Source organism: Channa argus, chromosome 19 (assembly GCF_033026475.1).
Source record: "Channa argus isolate prfri chromosome 19, Channa argus male v1.0, whole genome shotgun sequence".
Classification (NCBI taxonomy): Eukaryota; Metazoa; Chordata; class Actinopteri; order Anabantiformes; family Channidae; genus Channa; species Channa argus.
This window is the reverse complement of record NC_090215.1, coordinates 20396872-20419315: the sequence shown is the minus strand read 5'-3', so window position 1 is coordinate 20419315 and position 22444 is coordinate 20396872. Positions and strand designations below refer to the sequence as shown.

The window sequence follows — 22444 nt, the reverse complement described above, 5'->3', positions numbered from 1 at the left end:
TGTGAGGATAAAAAAAGAATACAACACAAAAAGCATCAAACACAAAAAATTGAAAGACACAATTTGGAATACTGTATGTAATATTAATAAAAACCTAGTCATGATCACATGTACCTGTCTGATTGACTGTCTTCAGTCCAGGTCTTGTTCTGGATGTTTCTCCACACTGGGGACAGGAGGAGTCTCCTGATGAACCAGACTGGTCCCAGTATGAGGTGATGCACTGTCTGCAGAACCAGTGTCCACAGCTGGTAGAGACTGGATCCTTCAGGACGTCCTGACACAAAGCACAGCAGGACAGCTGCTCCTCTACAGAAACTTTCCTTTCCTTCTCCTTCTGTCTTTGAAAACATTTTTATATCACAGCCACATGTTCAGTTTTACGTATAAAATGTATCATTTTAAAGTAAAATTTTACTTTGCATATAACATTGCAAATAAATGTACTTCAACAGCTGAATAAATCAGTAACAGAGTTACTGTGGCTTTTTTTCCAGCACTAAATGCAGAAAACATTTTGGTCTAAATAGACTGTTGTTATAGGTAAACATCCATTTCACCAAACAAAAACTCTTCACACATCTTGAACTAAGTTGTGTTTGCAAGGAAAACACTGACAGATGTTTATTCCAGTAATACTATGTTGTACACTATGTTGAGTGCTGTATTTTGTTGTTTTTAATTTTAGTTTTTCTTTTTGTTTCTAGTAGAAGAAGATCCTTTTTTTCTCATGGAGCACATTTAAATATTGCACATACATGTTAAAAAGAAATTATTTCTATGCATTTGACCCATCCTCCTGGGGGGGCGGGCAGCAGGCAGCCACAGAGCTGATAATGTCCACTGAGAGACATTACAAAGTCAGAACTGTGTCTGCTGTAAAAAAAAGCCAAACAAAAAATAAAACTGTGCCCGTTTTTTCCAGTATTTTTATGATTTACCTGCGCATTTGGCAAATGCATTAAGCTTTAGTCAGTTTTTATATTTAAAGATAAAAAGATTTTGCCGCTCGGAGTCACTACATGAAAAAGTGTCATCTCCTTGTTAATATACTAATGCAGCAATGGTGGACGGGGGGCATATCTTACCCAAACTAAGAAAGCTGGCAAAACAACAGCTGGGGGTGCAGCTCAGAAATGGACAAAAGTTTCACTGTTCTGTTTTCTCCATGAGCCATAAACTCTGGATCACCCGAGGGTTGACTCCACAACTCTCACAGTCAATTTGAAGACATAAATTCTGTTACACGGTCGAATGTTGCATCAATACACACCCTCACAAAAGTGAGTGGAAAGTCTGTGCAGCGAAGGCCACATTGTGAGGCTATAGACAAATACTTATGTTTCATCTTTTTTCCTAATCATTCCCAGTAAATATGAGAAAACCTGCTGTTGTTGAATGGGAAGAGAAACACAGTAAATGGTCACAGTGTTTATATGATTTCATCTCTTTACCACATTAATATTAAACCAATTTAGAAGCATCTACTTGTTGAAGTGATTTTACATGTTGAACACAATTTCCACAATTGTGTGCGTTTGCTGCCATATGTTACGGATTTTATTTGGCTGATGCTTCTGTGTTCTCAGTGCAGTGGTGTCAATAACTGCTGATTCTTATCCATCCTTCTAACTTCTAAACAAAGTGCCATAAGAAAAATTCAGCTTCAGCAAACACAGCTCTTCTGGGTGATATCATGAACTTTCTGTGGTGCTGAGCAGCACATCGACAACACAGACACCAGGTTTCTTCCCTTAGCCAAAACAAACCGCACAGTAACTTTTCTTCATGTGAAGCAGCATCGGGTTACGGATGCAACCACTGCTCCTTTTAGGCAGAGGTTCTGCAAAGAAATCATCTGCTTCTGTGTCACATTCAACGACAACCTGAAGTATCTAACTAATTAGTAAGGTTACATTAACCTCAATTTAAAAATATAGTTTAAATTAACTTTGCAACCCAGTCTCCTAAAAAGTCCATTTCAGTAGAATTAAACTGCACTAAACTGATTACATACTGACACTGACATGTAGTATGAGATGTCCATAAAACTTTCTGTTTCAGATGTTTTTCTGCAGTACAAAGTGGGTGATGTGCTTTGTACAGCTGCCACCCTCCACAGTCACCTTCAGCTCCCTTTCATTCACAAAATATGTTGCATCATAACATAATGTTTAAGTCATGTTTGTTCCAAAACATAATGTTTGAGAGAGGTTAATATTTGTATACGTCATACATATGGAAGGGGGGAGGGGTGGTAACTAAAGATTTCGCCTGTGGAAACAGACAAATGAACATGAAACATCTTCAAGTCAGTTTGCAGTTGGAACTGTCTCTTACTTTGTGTCTGAGGGTCCAGGTTCAGCGCTGAAGTATGGAGGACATCCTATGGACCTGTCACCAGTTATACACAGACAGCTGGATCCTGCAGACTCTGCTGTGTCCCCCTTTTCCTCCATACAAACCCCTATCTTGTGGACTCCGGTGATTCTCAGAGATAAACCAGTGACACTGATATTGAGACCAGAACAAGAATCAGGACAAACAGGCTTGTTCAGGAGCCTCAACCAAAGACATCAAACAAATGTATTTCCTGCTTTCCCTTCAGGCTCTTCATATAGACAGTACACACTGTGTGTCGTGTCCTCTACAGTCCACATGGACAAACTGAGTCAGAGACCTTGACAGTAAAATAATAGTAATGTTGGATTAACACTCACCCTGTCTCAGTCTTCACTTTTCCTCCTTCTGCTCGGTTCACTCTAAACAGAGGCTGAACTCACTGACTGAACACCTTCACCTGGATCACATGGTCATGGTAGCTCCTCCCCCCTGTAAATTTACAGAAAGTCATGTGTGTGTTTGTGCACCACGTACACTATTGAGGACACAAACCTGATTTCACACTAACATTGTAAGGACACTGGTGACTTGATTCAAAGTTACGTTTAGGCTACATTTAGGTAAAAGGTTGGGATTAAGCAACTAGTCAATATGATGAAGGTTTGCATAGATCTACATTCAAATAATTTAAGTCTGTGTACAAATCTCATGAGGTGATACAGAGAAACATGTGGGAACAGCAACAGCTCAGCAGGTAGAGCAGGATTCCCACTGCCCACAAGCCTGGTGGTTTAAATCTTGGGTCCACATTTCAAAGTGGTGTTTGACACTGAACCCTGAGTTGCACTTGCTGCTTGTTAACATAGTTTTTTTTTTTTTAAAATACATCTACCAAATTACTAAAAATGTAACTGAAAAGGAGAAAATTTTAATTACTAGGATTCAATTTGACACATTGGAAGTTTAGATAAGGTCATTCAGGTTACAGTGTAAAGTCTTTTGTAGGTGATGAGGGTCCATCAGTTCACCTTTCCGGAAGCTGACTCAAGAGCTAATGTATTAAAATGAAAGGTTTGCTCCATTTTCCAGTTGCAGCTAAGTTGCATAAATACTGTCAGTACGTTGGTCACTTCATGGGCCACAGGGTCGGTGGTGCAATTCCTGATCCCTCCTGGTTATGTCCTTGGGCAAGACACTGAATCCCAAGTTGCTCTCGCACCTTGCATGGCAGCTACCACCACCGGTGTGTGTGTGTGTGTGTGAATGAGAAGCAACACTGTAAAGTGCTTTGGATTAAAAGCAGCCATTTACCACTGCCAAGATAAATTTATAATGCTGTTTATACAGTAGCCATCTTGCAAATGTTAAGTGGATTAAATTGATTAGCTTTTCTGGAACTGAATCCGGGGTTAAGCTCAGTGTTGCAAGTAGCAACAGTTTACATAGAAAGTTATAGAAACATACAAAGCTGTTGCACTATTAACAATAAACAGTTTTTCCAGGACATTGCAATAATCATTTGGTGTTTAAATGTCTTTATTTTAAGCTTGAAGTACTTAAAAAAAAGATAAAACACAAGTCAATAAATATTTCTTAAATCGTGTGAGAGGTAAACAAAATAAATATGAATAGAGGTTTTAATAAAAGGGGAATAGAAAATGTTTCACCTCTATAATTTGGATGTAAACACAGAAATACATTAACAGATTTTTTAAAATCTGACAAACACAGACTGTAACTTTTCTTTTTTTATCTCATCAGTCCAAATGTCACTTTTGCCCCACTTTCGTCCTCGGTACAGTAAATGTGTACGTTGTTTACCAGCATGTCCAACGATGAAATATCTTTAGGTAAACTCTTACTGAGGTCCACTGGACTGGAACCCAGCTCAGTCTCATTAAACCAAAGGACAGACTTCCAGACATTGTGGGCTTTGTCTCACTCTGGGTTTCACATCCAAGAGGAGTCCAGTGATTTGTAGGGAAACATCTGAAACAGGTTCACAACCTGTTTTTTATTTCCTTAAATTTACATTTAGTAGTAATTATTTGTGGACTCTGCAGAGCATCTACGCCACAGCCGGGATAAAATACTGTAGCGACATGTCTTCATGCAGCAGAATCAAGTGAACGACCCTCTGATGGACGATATCTGGTGGGACAAGAGGACAGTGTCAATAGAAATATCATCTTACTAGTTTCAGCTGGTTTCCTTTTTTAGTGCAATACAGAGTCACTTGACACAAATTACAATTCAAATTCAGAAACAGTGAAAAATATTCTTAAATAAGGCCAAACTTCTTCTCTTGTTGAGTGCAGAATATGAACCAACAAATTGACCAGGAGCTGCAGCTATTAGATAAAAGCAGCACAGGAATAAAGTAAATAAAGTACATAATAGTAATATTAATAATAATAAACAACTTTTCAGTGTTTTCAGCAGTTGCCTGGGTGTCAGCTGTGGGTTGACTTACTGCACATGGCCTTGCTGGGGTTGACCTGCTGTCCCATGAGGAACTGCTGCAGTCTCCTGATGTCCACCCGGGCCTCGGCCATGTCCTCTGGGTCCCTGCTCTGAGCTGGGCTGCCGTCCTGGGAGGCAGCATCACCTAAGGTGGAAGAGAAAGGGACAAGTGAAACATGCAAGATACAACAAGAAGCTGGAGCTGGGACATGGAACTAAAATCTGCTGATCACAGAACAAAGAACTTCTGAAGGATGATCCCAGAAATTTAAGACACATGCCACATTTCTGTACCTCATATCTGAGGATTGAATTGTGTCAACTGAACTTCTTTCTTCTTGATTAACAGTAGAAACCCTTCGCTACTCATCCAAGCAGCTTCTTCAGTCTGACGGTTTGAATAACCAAACCTTGATGATGGAATCCTCACCAACATACTTTACACTAAAATATTCTAGAAATAATCTTAAACAAAAACCCTCATTTTGGAAACAAAGCAGTTAAAGAATGAATCCCAAGTTTCCCTCTGCATGTATATTTTTTCTTTATAAACACTGTAAACAGTACAGACCTGCTACCAGCTCCATGAAGCTAAGTACTAAGAAAAACTGGTGACGGTAAGATTGTATTTTACCCCACGGAGGGTTTCCAAGGTCTTTGAAGTGAGTGGTGACAGAAACCAGATCTGTCTCAATCTTCAGGTTCATCTCTCCGCTCAGGTTGGCCTCGATTACCTGATACATACACACGCAAATGTCAGAACTGTTTAAATGTTTGCTGCAGTTTCTCCTGTCTAACAATTTGCTGCTTTTCTTTGTTTTACAAGACTTTAAATTAAATCTCTTTAAAGTGTGGACTACTAATGGAAAAAACAAGATATTTAAAGACACGCTGAGCACAAAGTTGTTGTTTCTAAAAGAAATTATGCGTAAAACTACCAAAGCAAGATTTAAATTGTAATTATCACGAATAAATTATTTAAATAATAATTTAAGGTTTGAGAGAAATGTGCACTGTACTGGCCTTTAAATCGGTTAAAGTTGGGAGTGATGTGATCCTACCAGGAAGTTGGAGAGATTCTTCATTCTGTCCACGACATTTTTCATGGTTTTCAGAGGAGGCAGGTAGATACTGACCTGCAGGGACAGACATATATGAGGACTTTTCACTGCCCTTTCAGTGTTAAAACACCTTCATGGACATCACTCAAGTTTCTCACATACACACAACATACCTGCACAGCCTGCTCAAGTGCTGTTTGCTCGTTAAAATGTGAAAATGTTGTTTAGATGAATTGTTATAATTGACAACAGGACAAATGACAAATGAAACACGTTATCAGTGTGTGCTCTTAGCACATTGGTGGGTGCACTCCAGTGTCAAGATTGTCTTGATGCACTCCACCTCTGAACAATCAGAGTGGACTGACTGGCTCTGTAGTCCCAAAGCCTCTGAAAACATGGTAAGACCACCAGTTTCAGAAACTCAGAAAATTAAAATGCTCATATGACATTAATAAATCAAAATTGTACTTCTGAATCAGGACCCTCAGTAGCCTATCTGAAGCTGAGGGTTGTGAGAAAATATGGGAAGATGTCCCAAAGTGAGAAGGCGTAACTTTGCCACCTTGTTGGCTATGACCACGTGTGTAATGCCATTTTGTGGAAAACAAGGCACTCACATCAAAGTCTGGCATGTTTGGTTCTTTGAATTCATGCCACAGTCTCCGGGGGATGACGTCAACAGGAACGTCGTGAGTGACGACTCGACTGCTGCTGGACAGTGTGGGCTGGACAGGGCATAAAGGAAACATCACTGGGTTAAGCTTCTCATACTTGCATCTCAACATCACTGAAACATTCAAACCTGCAACAAATAAATGCAGCATCTGATGTCTTGGCAACTTGGGTGCAACACACTACACTACAGAATATTTTTTACTCTGTTCACCCGCCATCTGTAAAGTCAAGTGGAGCTGCACAATAAGTTGATTATTTTTTTCTGCTGTCCTCAAGTGGCCAATAACTGTTACTGGTGTGTTTAAAAAAAAGAAAAAAAATAAGATATAAATATAAATATGACATAAAAAAAGGTGTTCAGAGATAGCAGATCAGTCTATGGTGCCAGAAGCAACAAGAAAGAAGAAAACAGAAACTTCTGATTTCCCTTATTACACTTTGAGTAAAACTGCCTGAATGTTGCTGCTGAGTTTCAACAAAGTCGCTGTTACAATCTCACCAGCTCAGCGGCGATGGTGAGACAGGGACAGTGCTTTTTGGTCAGTTTGACTTTGACAGATTTGGCATTCTGGACCGTCTTCAGTGCTCTGGACAGGTTCTCTGGAGTCACCTCCAGACAAATCTCATTGTCCTCTGAGGACACTCCCTCCATTTGGTACTCATCAAAGAAGTTTGCCTGCAGGGAGGAAGGAGACAGTGATCATCGTTTATATTTATTTGTTGATTATTAATTTAAATTAGTTGTGAAAGTAAAACATCTACGACGATGTGATTTTAGATCCCACCTGTGACAGTTCACACCACATGCTAACACCGCCATTGGCCACTTTACCAGACAGAACAAAGAACAAGTTGTCTGGAGTCAGTCGCAAGACGCACACCTTCGTAAGCTTTGAGATGGTGGTGATGACTCCTGTTGACGACGGAGAAGAGCAGACTACTTTCAGACAGAGTCCGACTAAAAGCTTTTTGTGTGTAGAACAATCAGTGTCGGTGTTGCTGACGGTTGTGTGAAACAAATCACCTTTGATTCTGTTACGCTGTAAACCAAACTCCTTTACTCATTCTGCTGTGTTTTAGTCTTACGAACTAGCCAACAAGTTGTCATTATTGTAAAGTTAGTGACGGTTTCAGCACTTGTTGTAACGTTATGCCGAAAAAAACACATATTCTTTTCCGCACAGGGGTTTCGAAGCTAACATGTTAGCAGCGTCTATCCCGTTATTTAAAAAAGAAAGAAACTTACGGGTGAAATGGTTGAGACAGGCGACGTCTATGATCTTCCCCCGAAACTTCATTCTGAGTTATGACAGCAAATATGCTCTAAAGTAAGTCTGACGGATAATTGTTCTGATTCGGCTTCAGGCGGGATTTTTTTAGGCGAGTGCTCCGTGTTTGTTTTGTCCGTTCCTATCTTCGGTCCGACGGAAACCGCTGCCAAATGAACTTTAACCGTTCCGATAGATTAAAAAGAAAATATCTTTTGCTGCACTTTTGACTCTATTATCTATTTGACATTGTAAAGCTGTATTGTGACATTAACTTAAACACATATAGGGGAAAATAAGAATGATAATTAGCCAATTACACAAAACACTACAATTAAATGTTGGTTCTGCAGACACTCACAGTGGATTTGAAATGAAACACTGATTAGCTTTTTTCAGCTTTAATTTAATTGGATTATATTAGATGCACTATGTAGCCGTTTTGTACAGAGACCCTTTTTCCTGGTTGGCTGAAATGTTTTTGGAAACTATTTACATAATGATAAATTAAATATTCAGATTTAGTTTGTATGCTTCTGTTTTACAGTGTCTAAGGTTTGTAAGCGATTTTTCCCTGCTGATGCTCTGCCAGGCCTTTAATGCAGCCCTCTTCACTCCCTGCTTCTTTGGAGGCTGTTTCTGCCCTCAGTGGTGCCTTTGGCAGGTGAAATACAAGAGTAATTGGATTCAGGTCAGATGATGAACATAGTTATGGTAGAAAATTAACATTTTGATTGTTTCATTTTAAATCCATTGTGATGTCGTACAAATGTTAAATCTCACTGTTCAAATACTCTATTTCTATTTTAACAAAAATATGAAGAAAAGACATCAAGAGTCATGCTGCTTATTTAAGATTCATTGTGTGCTTATGTATAAATACTGAATCTACATGTAATTTCCCCTTTTTGTTGAGATTCTCAATAATCCCTATTTTGAAATCACATCAACAAAATCCCTTATTACTCATTTCATGCATCATATTTTCATCAGGTTACATGCTGTTTGTGCAAAACGCAAACAATCTGAAAACTGTCTGAATCCAGCACACAGTGGCAGCCCACATTAATAACCTAGATTCTCTCGCTTTGTTTTCTGGGGGTGGTGCAAATAAAGGCTTGATTATTATTTCCTCACCAAACGAAAACTCTCTCCGTAATCTCCAAGCTCATTTATTCTGAAACAAAAGAATACCAGACGGATCCCTCTGTAAGCTCCTTATGCATCTGGACCAGAGTCAGTTTAGAGTTTTTCCTCAGCGCTGAGCAGCCTCAACCCAAAAACCAACAGTGAGATGACTCAATAACCCTTAGAGCGTAATCCTGTTTTTGTACTTTGTACAGTCCTTTCAATGCATTTGTTTCTGCTGCACATCAACATTTGTCAGGACATTTCCAGTGATTGCAGTGTCTCTGACTTTTCTTGTTTCATTGAATAAAAAATTGCTGCTTTAGATCATTTGATCGAAAAGTATGCGAATAGAATTCTGCAAATGTCTCTGCAAACACAACATTGACTTGTGGACATTTAAGAGACTTCGAATGACTTTAAACTGAATCACTGCTGAAAAATGATCACATTCATTTTTGTTTTCTCACACCATCATGGATCATATAACATCTTATTTTGACTGAAAACATTATTCATGTTTACTTATGTTTGTGTAGTTAAAGTGTGTGTTGTCGCAGAACTTCGCTGCTGATTGGTTCTGACCAGTGACCAATCGCAGGCCGACATTGCCAATAAAGGAGGTGCAGAACTCATCATTTCAGGTGCAGCATCAGGTGTTTAGGATCTGGAGCTGCTGCAAAACCACACCGCTCTCGACCTGGAATGAGTTTCAGACTTTGTCTTGTTAATTGATTGCTTTATTCATTGATGGTCTGGTATCTCAATGGCGCCGCTGTCCATCCAGTCCGGAGTGAAATACGCCAAATCTCTTCTACCGGAAACTCTGGTGAAGTGGGTAAACTAAACGTTTGATAACTCGTGGGTTTTTTTATCAGTGAAAACTTTAGGTTCTGCGAGTGTCGTGCGTAATTTTGCGCATAAGTGAGATGTTGCTAGTGTCCAGGTCAGAATGTTCGTTTATTATTATTTTAGATCGTTTATTTGATTAAAATGTTGTTTTCCACAGGGAAATAAAATGAAATTCATCTATCGGTTTAATCTTAATCAGAATACAAACCGCACATGAAGCAAAAATACATAATCAACCAAACGTGTTAATGTGGAAGAAAGAGCCTGAACACCGTCATGGCAGGTTCATTTAAAGGACAGCATTCAAACTTCTACTTTAGTTTAACAACATTTTTAACTTTTTTCTTTTCTGTCTGTATCACTGCTGCATTCAGGTCTTAGCAGTTAATGCTAATGGTTTATTTTTAATTTCTCTATAATCTGAGTCCGTAAAAATGACTCCATCCATCAAGTCTAATGATAAATAATTTAAAAAAGGACACAAAGCACAGAAACAAGCAGAATAAACAGTTGGAACAGTTGGACTAAATGGCTTTTCGTGTAACTGAACCTCCTCTCAGCTGAAACACTGAGTTTTGGGTGATTTAAAAAATCAAAAAAATCAAAGACTTTATGGTAAATAAATGAAACCTGCTATGTAATGCATTATTACAATTCAAGTACAAGAGAGCACATTACTGCAAAAAGCCTTTATTGTACTAAATAATGTACCTACAGAACAGTATCTGTGGGACCTTGGCCTGTTCTGTCACTTTATCTGAATCTTTTTTCCTCCTTTCTGAAGCTAAACTAGTGAAATTGAATAGTTTCACCCAACTGGTCCTGATAGTCAACAAACACATGTAAAGACACAAACTCTAAACGCTGTCTGAGGCCTTTGGCTCAGAGCCTGTTGGTTCCTCCTGAACACTGACCCACTCCTCCTTGAAAACTCCACTAACCTGATGATCCATTATTAACCTGCCAGGTCTGTATCGACAGTCCAGACCACCATCTCTCGGCACATATTGCCATCAGCTCAGCCTCGCTGTTTCAAAGTCTGCAACTATAGCCGGCGGCGGCGGAGGGGTTTGGTGGCCTTGTCTCTGGATGAGCTGCTGGAGCAGGTGAAGGGGGGGAGGGTGGTGGGACAGTGAGCTTCATATGTTTGACAACTGTACATGTCTGCACCTCTGTGATGGATTTTCCTTTGTGGTTTTTGTCTCAGGCAGCCAGAGTGTTTGTGTTGTCCTGCCACCTCCTAACTCTGGTCCTGGAGGAGGACGGGACTGTGGTGGACTCGGAGGAGTTCTTTCAGTCTCTGCCCAACAACACGTCTCTGATGGTGCTGGAGAAAGGAGAGATGTGGACAAAGAATAAGGTGAGAGGAAGCAGACACATTGGAGATTATTTCTAATACACACTTACGTCAGCTTAAACAGAGGCAGAAGGTTTATTCATTAAATTAAAAAACCTTATTTAAAACCTTGATGTTTAAGTCTCATCAATTTGTCTTTGGTGCTGCTTCTTTTGCTGTGTAAAATATGTTTGAACCATCAAATGTCTCCACAAGGTGGCAGCGCTTTCAAATGTTGAGGACTGGAGCCCCTGGTCATCCTCAGGCAGTAAACTAGTTTGGTGTTTGAAAGGTTTAGTTTCAGGAGGGTGGTGCAGGTATCAGAATCTGTTTGTATGCTTCAGGTCTTCCCGAGCTTCCGCCAACCAAAGAGGAATGGAATTGCCAAACTGACCTTTGACCTCTACAAGCTGGACCCTAGAGACTTCCTGTGCTGCTGTGCCATCAAGGCCACTCTCTACGAGATGTACACTGTGTCCTACGACTTCAAATGCACCCGGGTGAAACATGTCTTCAAGTGAGTTCATGTCCACAGGAACCAACAAACACAGAAATACGTCCTTGTCCGTCACCTTTCCAATGTTAATACAATTTTAAAATTTGCTTAGCATCAGTGGAAGGCTTCAGAATTTAGAATCTTTTTGCCTAATGCAGTGTGTTGCCTTCAGGTCACTGCTGCACTGCTTCACCTCCCTGACCAGAGTGGCCGGACAGCTGCTGCTCTACACCTCCTCCTCACTGCTGCCATTCACCGGAGAGGACGACTGCTAGTGGACACGTATCGCACTTTACATCAGTTGACTGGATTCATGTTCAGTTTTCATCTGACGTTCGTCTGACCTCTGAGTGCGTGTTTTAATAGTCTTTGTGTTTGGATTATGTGTGTTACCGTTTTAGCATCGATTTCATCTGTGTATAGGATTTAAAAACTTATTGTAAATCAAATATGTTAATAAAGACTAGTTTTCCAAAGTTCTTCTAATTTTCCTACATTTTATAATTAAGGGGAATTCTGTAATAAAATACTTTGTGCTCAGGATTAAATGTGACTGATAAAGACATGTGGAAAGTTTCCCAGGATTCATTAGTGTGCAGACAGTACTGTCCAGTATCTGGGTTAAATTCCTGTTTTATAGCTCCCTGTGCTGTGTAAGGTGACACTGCTGCTGTGCTTCATCTTCAGCTCTGTGGGAACGTCTGGCCCATGTTCCTCACGGAGAACACTGAAGCCCCTGCAGGTGTCCTTCCTGTCCTCTGCACTCAGAAATAAAGTCAGACGTCTCGACTCTGAGAGAAGTTATTGTTGCTCTAATGTAAAAATGGGTTAGGGGTTCGTTTGCTCAGTCCCATCACCAGACTAAAGCTAAAACCAACTCAAACGAGTATATTAAAGTCCTGTTGCTGGAGGAAACTCCCAGATGAGTTGAGTGCCAGATGATAAACTGCTGCACCTGTCACCCTGTGGTCCTTCTCATGATTTTGTCTCACTGACCCAGGAAGTGCTTCTGTTTGATATCAGCCAATGAAATCAGAGCCGCAGTAATATTTGCAGTATTTGCCGCAGGGTTGGCTGAAATAAAGACCAAAATAAAAGACAACTTAACAATGAAACCATCACTCGCTGACTGCCTGCAGGTGGCACCACGCTCACATGTACAGTACGAGTATAAATGTCTGGGGACATTGTACTGCAGTATGTGCGCTTGGTTTTCAGTGGGTTTGAGTTTTACCAAAGCAGAATCTTAAATGCAGGTGCTCAACTTTTACTTTGGCATCAGTGTACTGGAAATTCAAAGTACTTTTATTACTAATGTACTAAAACTATATAAAGTAGTAACTTTCTGCTTTACACTATGCAGTTTCGTGATTGTTCTACATGATACACAGACAAACACACACACGCTCCGTCTGGGCGTGGTTGCGTGCACGCGCATACAGAGAAAACTAGATGAAGCCGGACGCGCGCCCCCGTTTCACAGCTGCCTCAGACCGAAGAACCGAGCAAATCCAAGACGGAGGAAAGATGAGGGAGATAGTTCACATTCAGGCCGGACAGTGCGGGAACCAGATCGGGACCAAGGTAGAGACCGGGCTTTATTCCAAGTTATAAAACGAGAAACCTGAAATCCTTCATACATCGTTGACATTTTAGTATTTTGTACCATGAAGGATTTAAAGCTGCAGGGGTTAGTGCACTTTTCTGAAGCTCAGCCGAACATGGTCCATGTGGATTCATGTGTGAAATGACAGTCAGTGTTTAACAACCTGAAATCACTGAGGAGCAGCTGAACATTTTCTCATCGTTTCACTGATCGAAACAAACTGATCAATAATCACACCAATGACCAGTTGCAGCTGTCAGTTTGCAGTCACTTTAAACAAGGTGTTTTGAATGAATGAATGAATGAATGAGTGAGTGAAGCTCGCCTGCTCTCTGTGAAGGGGAGTGAAGTGAACTCTGTGAGCCACTGGGAGACTATTCAAAGAATCTCTCTCACACACACACACACACACACACACACACACACACACAGGGTGTGAACTAACACACAACTATTTCAGTGCAGTGTTTCTGGGCTGAACAGTGGTCGAGTTTTAGCAAGAAAAGAAAGTGGAACATGAAAAAAATAACAGAAGGAATAAATGAAGACATTTACTGGTGAACAGCAGCGACACGACTGTTTGAACAAGAGGAAAAGTTACGAATATATCATCACTGTGCAGAGAACAAACATTATAGGTCCAAACTCAATCACAGCATCTTTTGCACTGTGTGGCGTGTGGATCACTGACTTTTTAAAGTGTAGCCCTCCCTTTCCTTCAGTTTAGCATTCAGTGTCCACAGTCATGTGTCCACAGTGTGTCAGTGAACGCACCGTACAGGCACTAACTCCCGGGGTCACCAGTGTCTTCTTCTCTCTTTCTCTGCTGCTGTGGTGACTCAGTTTTGGGAAGTGATCAGCGATGAGCACGGGATCGATCCTGCAGGGAACTATGTGGGTGACTCAGCTCTTCAGCTGGAACGGATCAACGTCTACTACAACGAGGCTTCCTGTAAGTACAATGAGAGCAGCACAGGTGGGTGTGACACTGATAACTGGCCTTGGCTTCTGCTGGGACATAAAGTTCATTTCTTTCAAATGACTGGACAACCAACGGAAAATGAACACACAATGTAAAGAGTCTTAACGCACTATTTGGTTTGAATTGAAAGATGTCAAATTGGACTGTTGGTTGGTGATGGGGCAGCTGGTCCAGAGAAAGGACAAAAGTGCAAACCCATTGCCATCCTACACCAGTTATCCTGTAGATGGCCACATTGGTTCTGAAGCCAATCCCATGTGTCACTGGGTGGGAGACAGGTCACATTCTGGACAGATGGAGACAAATGAAGACAGACAAACAGTGTCTATCACACCTACAGACAATGTAGAGTCTCCAGTCAGCCTTTAGTCTTTGGACAGTGGGAGGAAACACATGCAGGCACTGGAGGAACGTGCAGTTTTCAGCCAGTTGGCAGGTCTGAGCCTGGACCTTGTCGCTGTGAGGTGCCAGAAACTGAGCTTAAGACTAGGAAGGAGACATGTAGAAATGTACTGATGTAAATTCAAATATCTTGAAATTCAGTCAATAACAAATCTAAAAAATAGAAAAACAATAACGATGTCTGTAAAAAAATTATATTGGCAATTTCTCACCCTCCCTTTAAAATTGAGATGTAAACATGAATGAAGTTATCACGGTGGAGTTAAGTGGAACAAAGGCTGTTCGGGGTTTGAAATGTCTGAGACCAACATTGTGAGGTCATTCAAGTTAAAAGTACAACATTCTGGTCCCTGAAGGTATCGATTCCTCTCTGTTTGTGCAGCACATAAATACGTTCCCCGGGCAGTGCTGGTCGACCTGGAACCAGGAACCATGGACAGTGTTCGCTCAGGAGCCTTTGGACAACTCTTCAGACCGGACAACTTCATCTTTGGTAACAGTGTCCTGGGTTTTTATTTTACACTTCAGCTTAGGAGGAAATTTAAAACACTGGTTCACTCATGATCAACCTAGTGTTTAACTGCATTCAGGTGTATGGTGATTCCAGTGCAGCCAAATGTGAATGCATGAAAGTGACAGCCCACAAAAAGTAACATGATCATTCAGTAGGTGCAGTGCTTGTCTCCACCTGATGAACCTGAGACCAGTTTTCCTCTCTTTTAGCCCTGTTTTTGGTCTCCACCACCTCCTCTACTTGCCAGCCACTGACTGAATGTTCTCTAGTTGACTGAGCAACATGAAGCCAAAAACGTTTCTATTGTCAACATTTTCCCATTACGCAGAGCAAAGCGTGTGTGGTTGTGAGGGGCAGCACCAGTGCAAGTTTCCAGCAATAAGTCTGTTCAGTAAACAGAGTGAAACCTCTGCAGCGTTTGTTTTATAAACTCATGTCTCAGTAGGAGAAGAAGCAGGAGGCTGGTAGATCTCGGTCTGTCCCTGCACGCATGAAATAATATCCAGCAGCAGCGGCGTGTCCTCCTGTCCCAAGGCTGAAAAATGGGTCACTAGCTAATAGTGTGTCTGCGTGCACGCTCCCATCTGTTGTAGTGATCATTTTACATGTAACAGATGGATTTTGTCTCTGCTGATTGGTTGTCTGCAGGTCAGACAGGTGCGGGGAACAACTGGGCCAAAGGTCACTATACGGAGGGAGCAGAGCTGGTGGACTCGGTCCTGGACGTAGTGAGGAAGGAGTGTGAGCACTGCGACTGTCTCCAGGTGATGTGGGCTTGGCTGGATTAAATGTGTGTTTACTATGTGTTAATATTTCCAGTTTTCATAGTCACCTTGTTGCCTTTGAAAAGGCTGCAGGGCTTCTCCACCACTCTGAGTGCAACCAAAGGCTACAGCTTAGTTTGGTCCTCAGCTCGATTTTGTGTGACATTTTCTGAAAGCAACTTCCAGCTCTTAAGCCCCTTTTCAGTCATTGTATGGTTAAGTATCAAAAACACAAAGATTATTGCAGCATCAGTTTAACACTAAACGAAATAAAGGAAAAAATCAGTTTCTCCTGACTCCCCAGCCATCAAGCTACGACACATTTAACGGCCACTGTCAGCCGTGTGCGGTAAAATAATAATTCCCGGCTGTGGTTCTGCCTGCAGGGTTTCCAGATGACCCACTCTCTGGGAGGCGGCACTGGCTCAGGCATGGGAACCCTACTGATCAGCAAGATCCGGGAGGAGTACCCTGACCGGATCATGAACACGTTCAGTGTCATGCCCTCGCCTAAGGTAAGGACAGAAAGTCTTCAGTCTTTCTTTCGTCCTGGTCTTTAGCCGCAAAACAAAGTGTGAAAATCTGTGCATGTAGACTGATCATCGTCCTGCAATAAAATGCAAATCAATAATCCCTTTAGGAAATTAGCTGCAGATAAGGTTCCTGAAATACAACAGTAACCGGAACCTGTGGATGGAAACTAGTATTTTGTTTCTTAAAAGTTTCCTGGTCCTTTGGGTTTCTGGTGGGAACAGGTCTGTATTTGTGCCATCAACCATTGCAGACATTGCTCCGTCTGGGCTTTGGTTCTCTGTTCACTCAATGTGCTAAATATACTACAAATGTAGTGTGAATTGACATTAGTGGATATTGGAAAAATGCTTTGCTCAAAAACTGATTGTGTCTACTTTACCTAGAACATCCCACTGGGGTCTTCAAAGCTGGAGATCAATATTTATTATTGACCTCATCAATTCCTCCTCCTCACTTATCTTTTCTCTTTCTGCATTTTTCCATCACACCCCAACATGTATCCACATCTGATCTTCTCTCTGATCCGTCAGGTGTCGGACACGGTGGTGGAGCCGTACAACGCCACTCTGTCCGTCCACCAGCTGGTTGAAAACACAGATGAGACCTACTGCATTGACAACGAGGCTCTTTACGACATCTGCTTCCGCACGCTCAAGCTCACTACCCCCACCTATGGTGACCTCAACCACCTGGTGTCGGCCACCATGAGCGGCGTTACGACTTCACTGCGTTTCCCCGGGCAGCTTAATGCCGATCTCCGTAAACTGGCCGTCAACATGGTGCCTTTCCCCAGACTCCACTTCTTCATGCCTGGATTCGCTCCTCTGACGGCAAGGGGCAGCCAGCAGTACAGAGCGCTTACCGTTCCCGAGCTCACCCAGCAGATGTTTGACGCCAGAAACATGATGGCGGCCTGTGACCCTCGCCACGGACGCTACCTGACTGTGGCCACCGTCTTCCGCGGACCCATGTCCATGAAGGAGGTGGATGAGCAGATGTTGAACGTGCAGAACAAGAACAGCAGCTACTTCGTGGAGTGGATCCCCAACAATGTGAAGGTGGCCGTCTGCGACATCGCTCCACGGGGGCTCAAAATGGCCGCAACCTTCATAGGCAACAGCACTGCCATCCAGGAACTGTTCAAACGAATCTCTGAGCAGTTCTCAGCCATGTTTCGGCGAAAGGCCTTTCTCCATTGGTTCACGGGCGAGGGCATGGACGAGATGGAGTTCACGGAGGCGGAGAGCAACATGAATGACCTGGTGTCCGAGTACCAGCAGTACCAGGAGGCCACCGCCAACGATGGTGAGGAGAACTTTGATGATGAGGAGGACGAGATCAACGAGTAAGAGATTAACAGCCAGATAAAGGAAGTTCTGAAACTAAGTAGTGTAATCGACACCTGTCTGTCTTTTAGGAAATGATGAAGTAAAAATATTAACAGTTTAAAAGAGACGTTTTGGCTTCATTTTGTCTGTCAATAAGAAAAAGGCATGTGGTTCCTAAAAATAAGTTACTAATTGTGTCTTTGAATTTATACAGGACAAGTTTAGTTTTTCTCCGTATGTTACACAATTGGTCGATTTTTCTTTTGGCCAACAAATTCTCTCAAAGTTCACGACAAACTGCAATAATATAAATTGTTTTGTTTGAGGAATTTCATGCTTCGAAACAAGGGAGTTGTGTCAAATGTTTCCTCTGATGAGCTCGATTTTTTCTTTTACCAAAGAGACATTTTAATACAAAATTATACCAAGAATGAACATTATGTGCTGTTTACCATTTGAGGAATGGACAACATTGTGCTGACCAACACAATAGCTAATAATTGACTTTAGGCTAATAAAAGTGTGAACAAAATGGTTTTATTTAGTTTGTAGTTTTTCTTTTTTATTCAAACAGATTGTTTTTGTACATGTGAGAAAAGAGGCTTAAATAAAATCATCTTTTAAGGCCTTGAGGTTGTTTGGTGAGCACTTTTATTTGACCCCCAACATTAATTCTAAAAGGTTTTAGCCACATTAATGGTGTAATAGACGCAAATACATCCAATAATTTAGTTAAATGTTTCATGGTTTTGTAATTCTCCTCATCATCCCTCACATGCAATCAGTCATTTTAATCTTAATTTTTACGAGAAAATTAAAAAAAGCTACAGTATATAACAAAATGCTAATTGAACATTAATTTGTCTTTTATGTTTTTTTGCGTGATATGAATTTGCTTTTTTTAAATGCTAAAAGTGAAATATCAGACTTTTACTTCCTTTTGCGATTTTTATCACAGTTTTCTTCCTGTTTATGTAGAAATTGACTATCTGAGGTATCACATTCATGTAGGTTTTATTATATTTGAACTTTCTTCTCTGTAAGCAGAGATTTTTCTTGAGGAAGAATCATCACTATTTTTATTTTTTAATTCTGTGCAGCTTAACTTAACCGTAGACTCCATGGATAAAGGGATAGTTTCCTGAGTATCAGGCGTCGGCTGGATGTGTTAAACAGCAAATGCTGAAGTTTTGCTGGTCTCCAAACCTTTTCTGGACTGAACTGCATGGACACAATGCCACATCAGACCCAGAGAATCTGTTTACAGCATGTTAATCTCCCTCGTGCAGCACCGTGTGTGAGCGTTCAGCACTTCTGTTTGTGCCATGGATTACATGGAGAGTCAAACACAAAAGTGCTAAGCTCATGTCTGTGGATCTTTGTGTTTCTGACTCTGCAGCATGAAGTATTCAACCCACAGCAGTCACCTATTTAACACTGGAACATCAGCAAAACGACAGTTTCTCTGATCCTTACTTTGATTATCGTGTGTTTAATCTCTTATTTGTGACCAGTTTATAAGTTACAAATAAAAATTAAATACATTCACACAAGTACTATAGGCACCTATAGGTACCATGTTGATGCACTTTACTTTACCCTGTGTAATTTATACACACTGTGTACTTCATACACCTAAACATGCACTAGACAAGTCAAAATGTAATAAACATATTTCTTCTGACCAAAAACAAAACAAAACCCAAAGTATAAATACAGGACGGTTAGAGGTAGAACTTTAGTGCTGGTGCTTCATCAGGAGCTGGGATTCAGAGCAGAGCTTTAATGAGCCAATCACAGAGCAGGGCGACAACCTCAGGCCAATCAACTAAAGGCAGACGCAGCTCAAAAAGAAACAAACATCTGCAACATTAATATTTCCTGTTTGTGTGACACAGCAGCAGTGTTTGGTCACAGTAACAGAAGAAGTACTCTGATCTATAACTTGTGAAGAAGTAGTAATACTACAGCGTAATATACTATGTTACAAGTCAAGGTCCAACATTGCAAAGTATTACATTCTACTACAGCAAGTCACTATGTTTGCCAAGCCCAGCTAATAAATGTGAGCCCCATGAAATCAAAGACTCCTCACGACCTCTAGTGGTGATGCAGCAGCACGGACCAGGAAAACCACTATAAGTGTTAACAGAAATAAAAAGTGTAAAAAAAAAAAAAAGAAGATTCTGTGCTTTTTCATTTGCTGCTGGTTTTGAAGACATAATTTTCCTTTAGGAAACTAAATCAGTGAACAAATAAAGTCATATTAACTGGTTGTGGTTTGTCAGTTTCTGTCTCAGAGACTCAGTGACTGAGTTTGAGATCTATGTCTCTTTAAAAGTCAGGAAGAGCCTAAGTTAAAAGTAGCTTCAATTTGAAATGAAGGTCTTAGTGCCGGTACATTCTTCTGTCCACTGCTTCCTCTTCTCTTTTCCTCTCTCCTTACTCATTCTTTTGCTTTTCCTCACTTTGTTGGCTTTTTAAATTTGCTTTCCTATTCTCATCTCCCCTGTCCTCTGTGCATAACCTGTCTTTTCCCTTATCCTCATGTCCTCACTTCTCCCCTTTTCATTCCTTGTTGCTTCCTCTGTCCTCTCATCACCACTTCCTCCAGTTTTCTGTCCTCCCTTCCTTCCTGTTCCATAATTTCCTGTAGCAGTCAGGAGCAGCCACTGGGAGGAGCTGTAACACAGCCGTCTGTCCCCGTCCTCGCTGGATGGAGCTGCTCTGACTTTCTGTATTGATGAATTCAGGCGGCGTTTCAAAGGCAGCTGCAGGAGAAATGTGTGCAGATGCCTGCAGGTCCTCCAATGAATAATTCTGACTAATTCCCTCCTGACTCAAGCTGCATAAAGAGTTCCTTCTTTTTTACCTCTTCTGCAAACAAATTCACCTCAGATTGAACTTCAGGACATTTGCTAAGTCAGCAACTTCTCACAATGTGTTTTAGCCAATTAAGGAAGTTGTGAGAGACCTGCCACTAACAAGTGACCTGAGCTAATTGGCTGCTGCTAACGAGGAGGCTCTGACAAGCGGTTGGCTGTAACATGGCAGCTCAGATGCGTGGTTAACGAGAAGACTGGTTAGTGATGGACGGAGACGAGCTCACGCTTTAATTGGTAATTAAAAAGACAAAAAGCTTCTGCTGCCACAGTCTGAATATTCAGAGATGTTCACTTTGGCTGCAGCTGCTGCTTCTCCTTGCCAGCTCCACTGCAACAGTCTCAGGCCATCACAGACTTCCAGCTCTCTTTGATTTGATCCTTAACATGAAGAAAAAACTCCCCCATTTTGATTATTTTGGAGGAAAAAACATTCAAACACATTCCTGGTTTCAAGAGATAACATTTACTTCACATAATACTTCATTTTCTTCTCTGATGTCTCATTAATCATTTGTGACTCCTTGTTTTTCTCTTTAGTTTACAGATTGTATAACACCAGACCACACAAATTACGCCGCAGAATGCTACAAAAAGCTGTTCATGTGCAGGAACATCCACATATAAAGCAATCTGCAGTAAAGCAGCAGATCACAGAGTTTGTTCTCTGCCTTGTTTACTTGTGAACTTCTTATAAAAGATTATTTGTGCAGTGAAAATACTTAACTTAGAAATACTTAGAAAAAAACCATTCAACTAAAACCTCCCAGAGTCAAGAATTCATCTCAGTGTTGTGGTTGTTTGTTAACTACTGGCATACAAAATGAAGGATCCGGTCCATGAGTTAGGCTCCTGACTCATCCTCCATCATGCTTCTCCATCACCTTCTCCAGGTTGACTGCAGGAAACTGAGAGAATTAGCTAAAGGAGGTGGAGGTGGTGGAGACCAAACACTGAGCTAAAATACTTTTCTGATGGGACAGAAAAGGAAAACAGCATAAATGATCATGTTTCCTCATTAAAAAGGATTATTCAGTGCCTTCATTTGGTTCACACACATCTGATTTGTTAAGATTAAAGACACTCAAATGCTTTAGACATTTCTCTGCACAAGAAGCTCTTTAAAAGTTAGAAGGTCTATCAACGACATTTCATCCTAAATTATTCCAAAGTCTCTTTTATCAAACCTGCATTTGTTAATTTCTCACTTTTGGTTTTTTGTTATTTGGGTTTTAACATATTACAAATGTCAGAGGGAGTTTTACTAAAGTTTCCTTCCTTCAGAACAAAAATCTCTCTTACTGCTCTCTAGTGGCCACAGACCTCTGAATCCAGCTTTAATTACTGTAACAAGCACATCAGTCAGCAGTCTGTGGTGTTCTCCTGCATAAATGAACATCACCAACTCATCCGTGCGTTTTAAAAATAAACTCCCCTAAACATTTTTCACCCCTGAAGACATCAACCTTCACAGCGGCTGCCCTTTCTTTATGTTTGCACAATTTTATTGGCAGTTTTACAAAGAGGGCAATTACCAACAAGCCTCAGGCCTCGGAGCTGTTTTTACTGGAGCGCTCGCCCTATATGGAATCAGAGATGGGGGGGTGGGGGGTGAGTAAGAGAGGGAGGGAGAGGTAGCAGGAAGTGGACAAAGTAGGAAGAAAAGGAAGGTGAAATAAGAAGGAGAGTGGGGACTGAACCTCAGCAGAGACTTGCTGCCGTGGTAACGAGGAGGTGGGGGTGCTGGGGGTAAATGGGGGGAGGGGGGGTACAGTAGCATGAAAGTTCAAGAGAGGGGTGAGGAGTG

At 41.2% G+C, this 22444-nt stretch overlaps 3 protein-coding genes and 1 pseudogene across 5 annotated transcripts; 2 read left to right on the top strand and 2 right to left on the bottom strand.

The window, feature by feature from the left end:
- LOC137105072 (uncharacterized) overlaps window positions 1-2823 on the bottom strand; it is a 47857-nt pseudogene extending 45034 nt beyond the window's left edge.
- Window positions 2824-3884: 1061 nt separating this feature from the next.
- Window positions 3885-7974, bottom strand: hus1 (HUS1 checkpoint clamp component). Of its 3 annotated transcripts, none has more exons than XM_067485444.1 (8): window positions 7570-7721; window positions 7331-7458; window positions 7045-7221; window positions 6488-6595; window positions 5868-5942; window positions 5441-5540; window positions 4817-4951; window positions 3885-4694 (listed from the first exon to the last, which is right to left on the bottom strand). In XM_067485444.1, the coding sequence occupies exons 2-8, from the start codon at window positions 7349-7351 to the stop codon at window positions 4603-4605; spliced, it is 708 nt and encodes a 235-aa protein (XP_067341545.1). In that variant the 5' UTR covers window positions 7352-7458; window positions 7570-7721; the 3' UTR covers window positions 3885-4602. The 3 variants fall into 3 exon arrangements, with proteins under 3 accessions (XP_067341545.1, XP_067341542.1, XP_067341543.1); XM_067485441.1 differs by lacking the exon at window positions 7570-7721 and adding an exon at window positions 7792-7974 and having other exon boundaries at window positions 3889-4694; XM_067485442.1 differs by lacking the exon at window positions 7570-7721 and adding an exon at window positions 7792-7974 and having other exon boundaries at window positions 3909-4494.
- Window positions 7975-9637: 1663 nt separating this feature from the next.
- Window positions 9638-11957, top strand: cidea (cell death inducing DFFA like effector a). Its single transcript, XM_067485446.1, has 5 exons — window positions 9638-9775; window positions 10761-10899; window positions 11001-11153; window positions 11474-11646; window positions 11798-11957. The coding sequence occupies exons 1-5, from the start codon at window positions 9708-9710 to the stop codon at window positions 11898-11900; spliced, it is 636 nt and encodes a 211-aa protein (XP_067341547.1). The 5' UTR covers window positions 9638-9707; the 3' UTR covers window positions 11901-11957.
- A 1109-nt stretch (window positions 11958-13066) lies between these two features.
- tubb6 (tubulin, beta 6 class V) lies at window positions 13067-18385 on the top strand. Its single transcript, XM_067485430.1, has 6 exons — window positions 13067-13209; window positions 14075-14183; window positions 14998-15108; window positions 15778-15893; window positions 16280-16408; window positions 16958-18385. The coding sequence occupies exons 1-6, from the start codon at window positions 13078-13080 to the stop codon at window positions 17774-17776; spliced, it is 1416 nt and encodes a 471-aa protein (XP_067341531.1). The 5' UTR covers window positions 13067-13077; the 3' UTR covers window positions 17777-18385.
- The last annotated feature ends 4059 nt before the right edge of the window (window positions 18386-22444 follow it).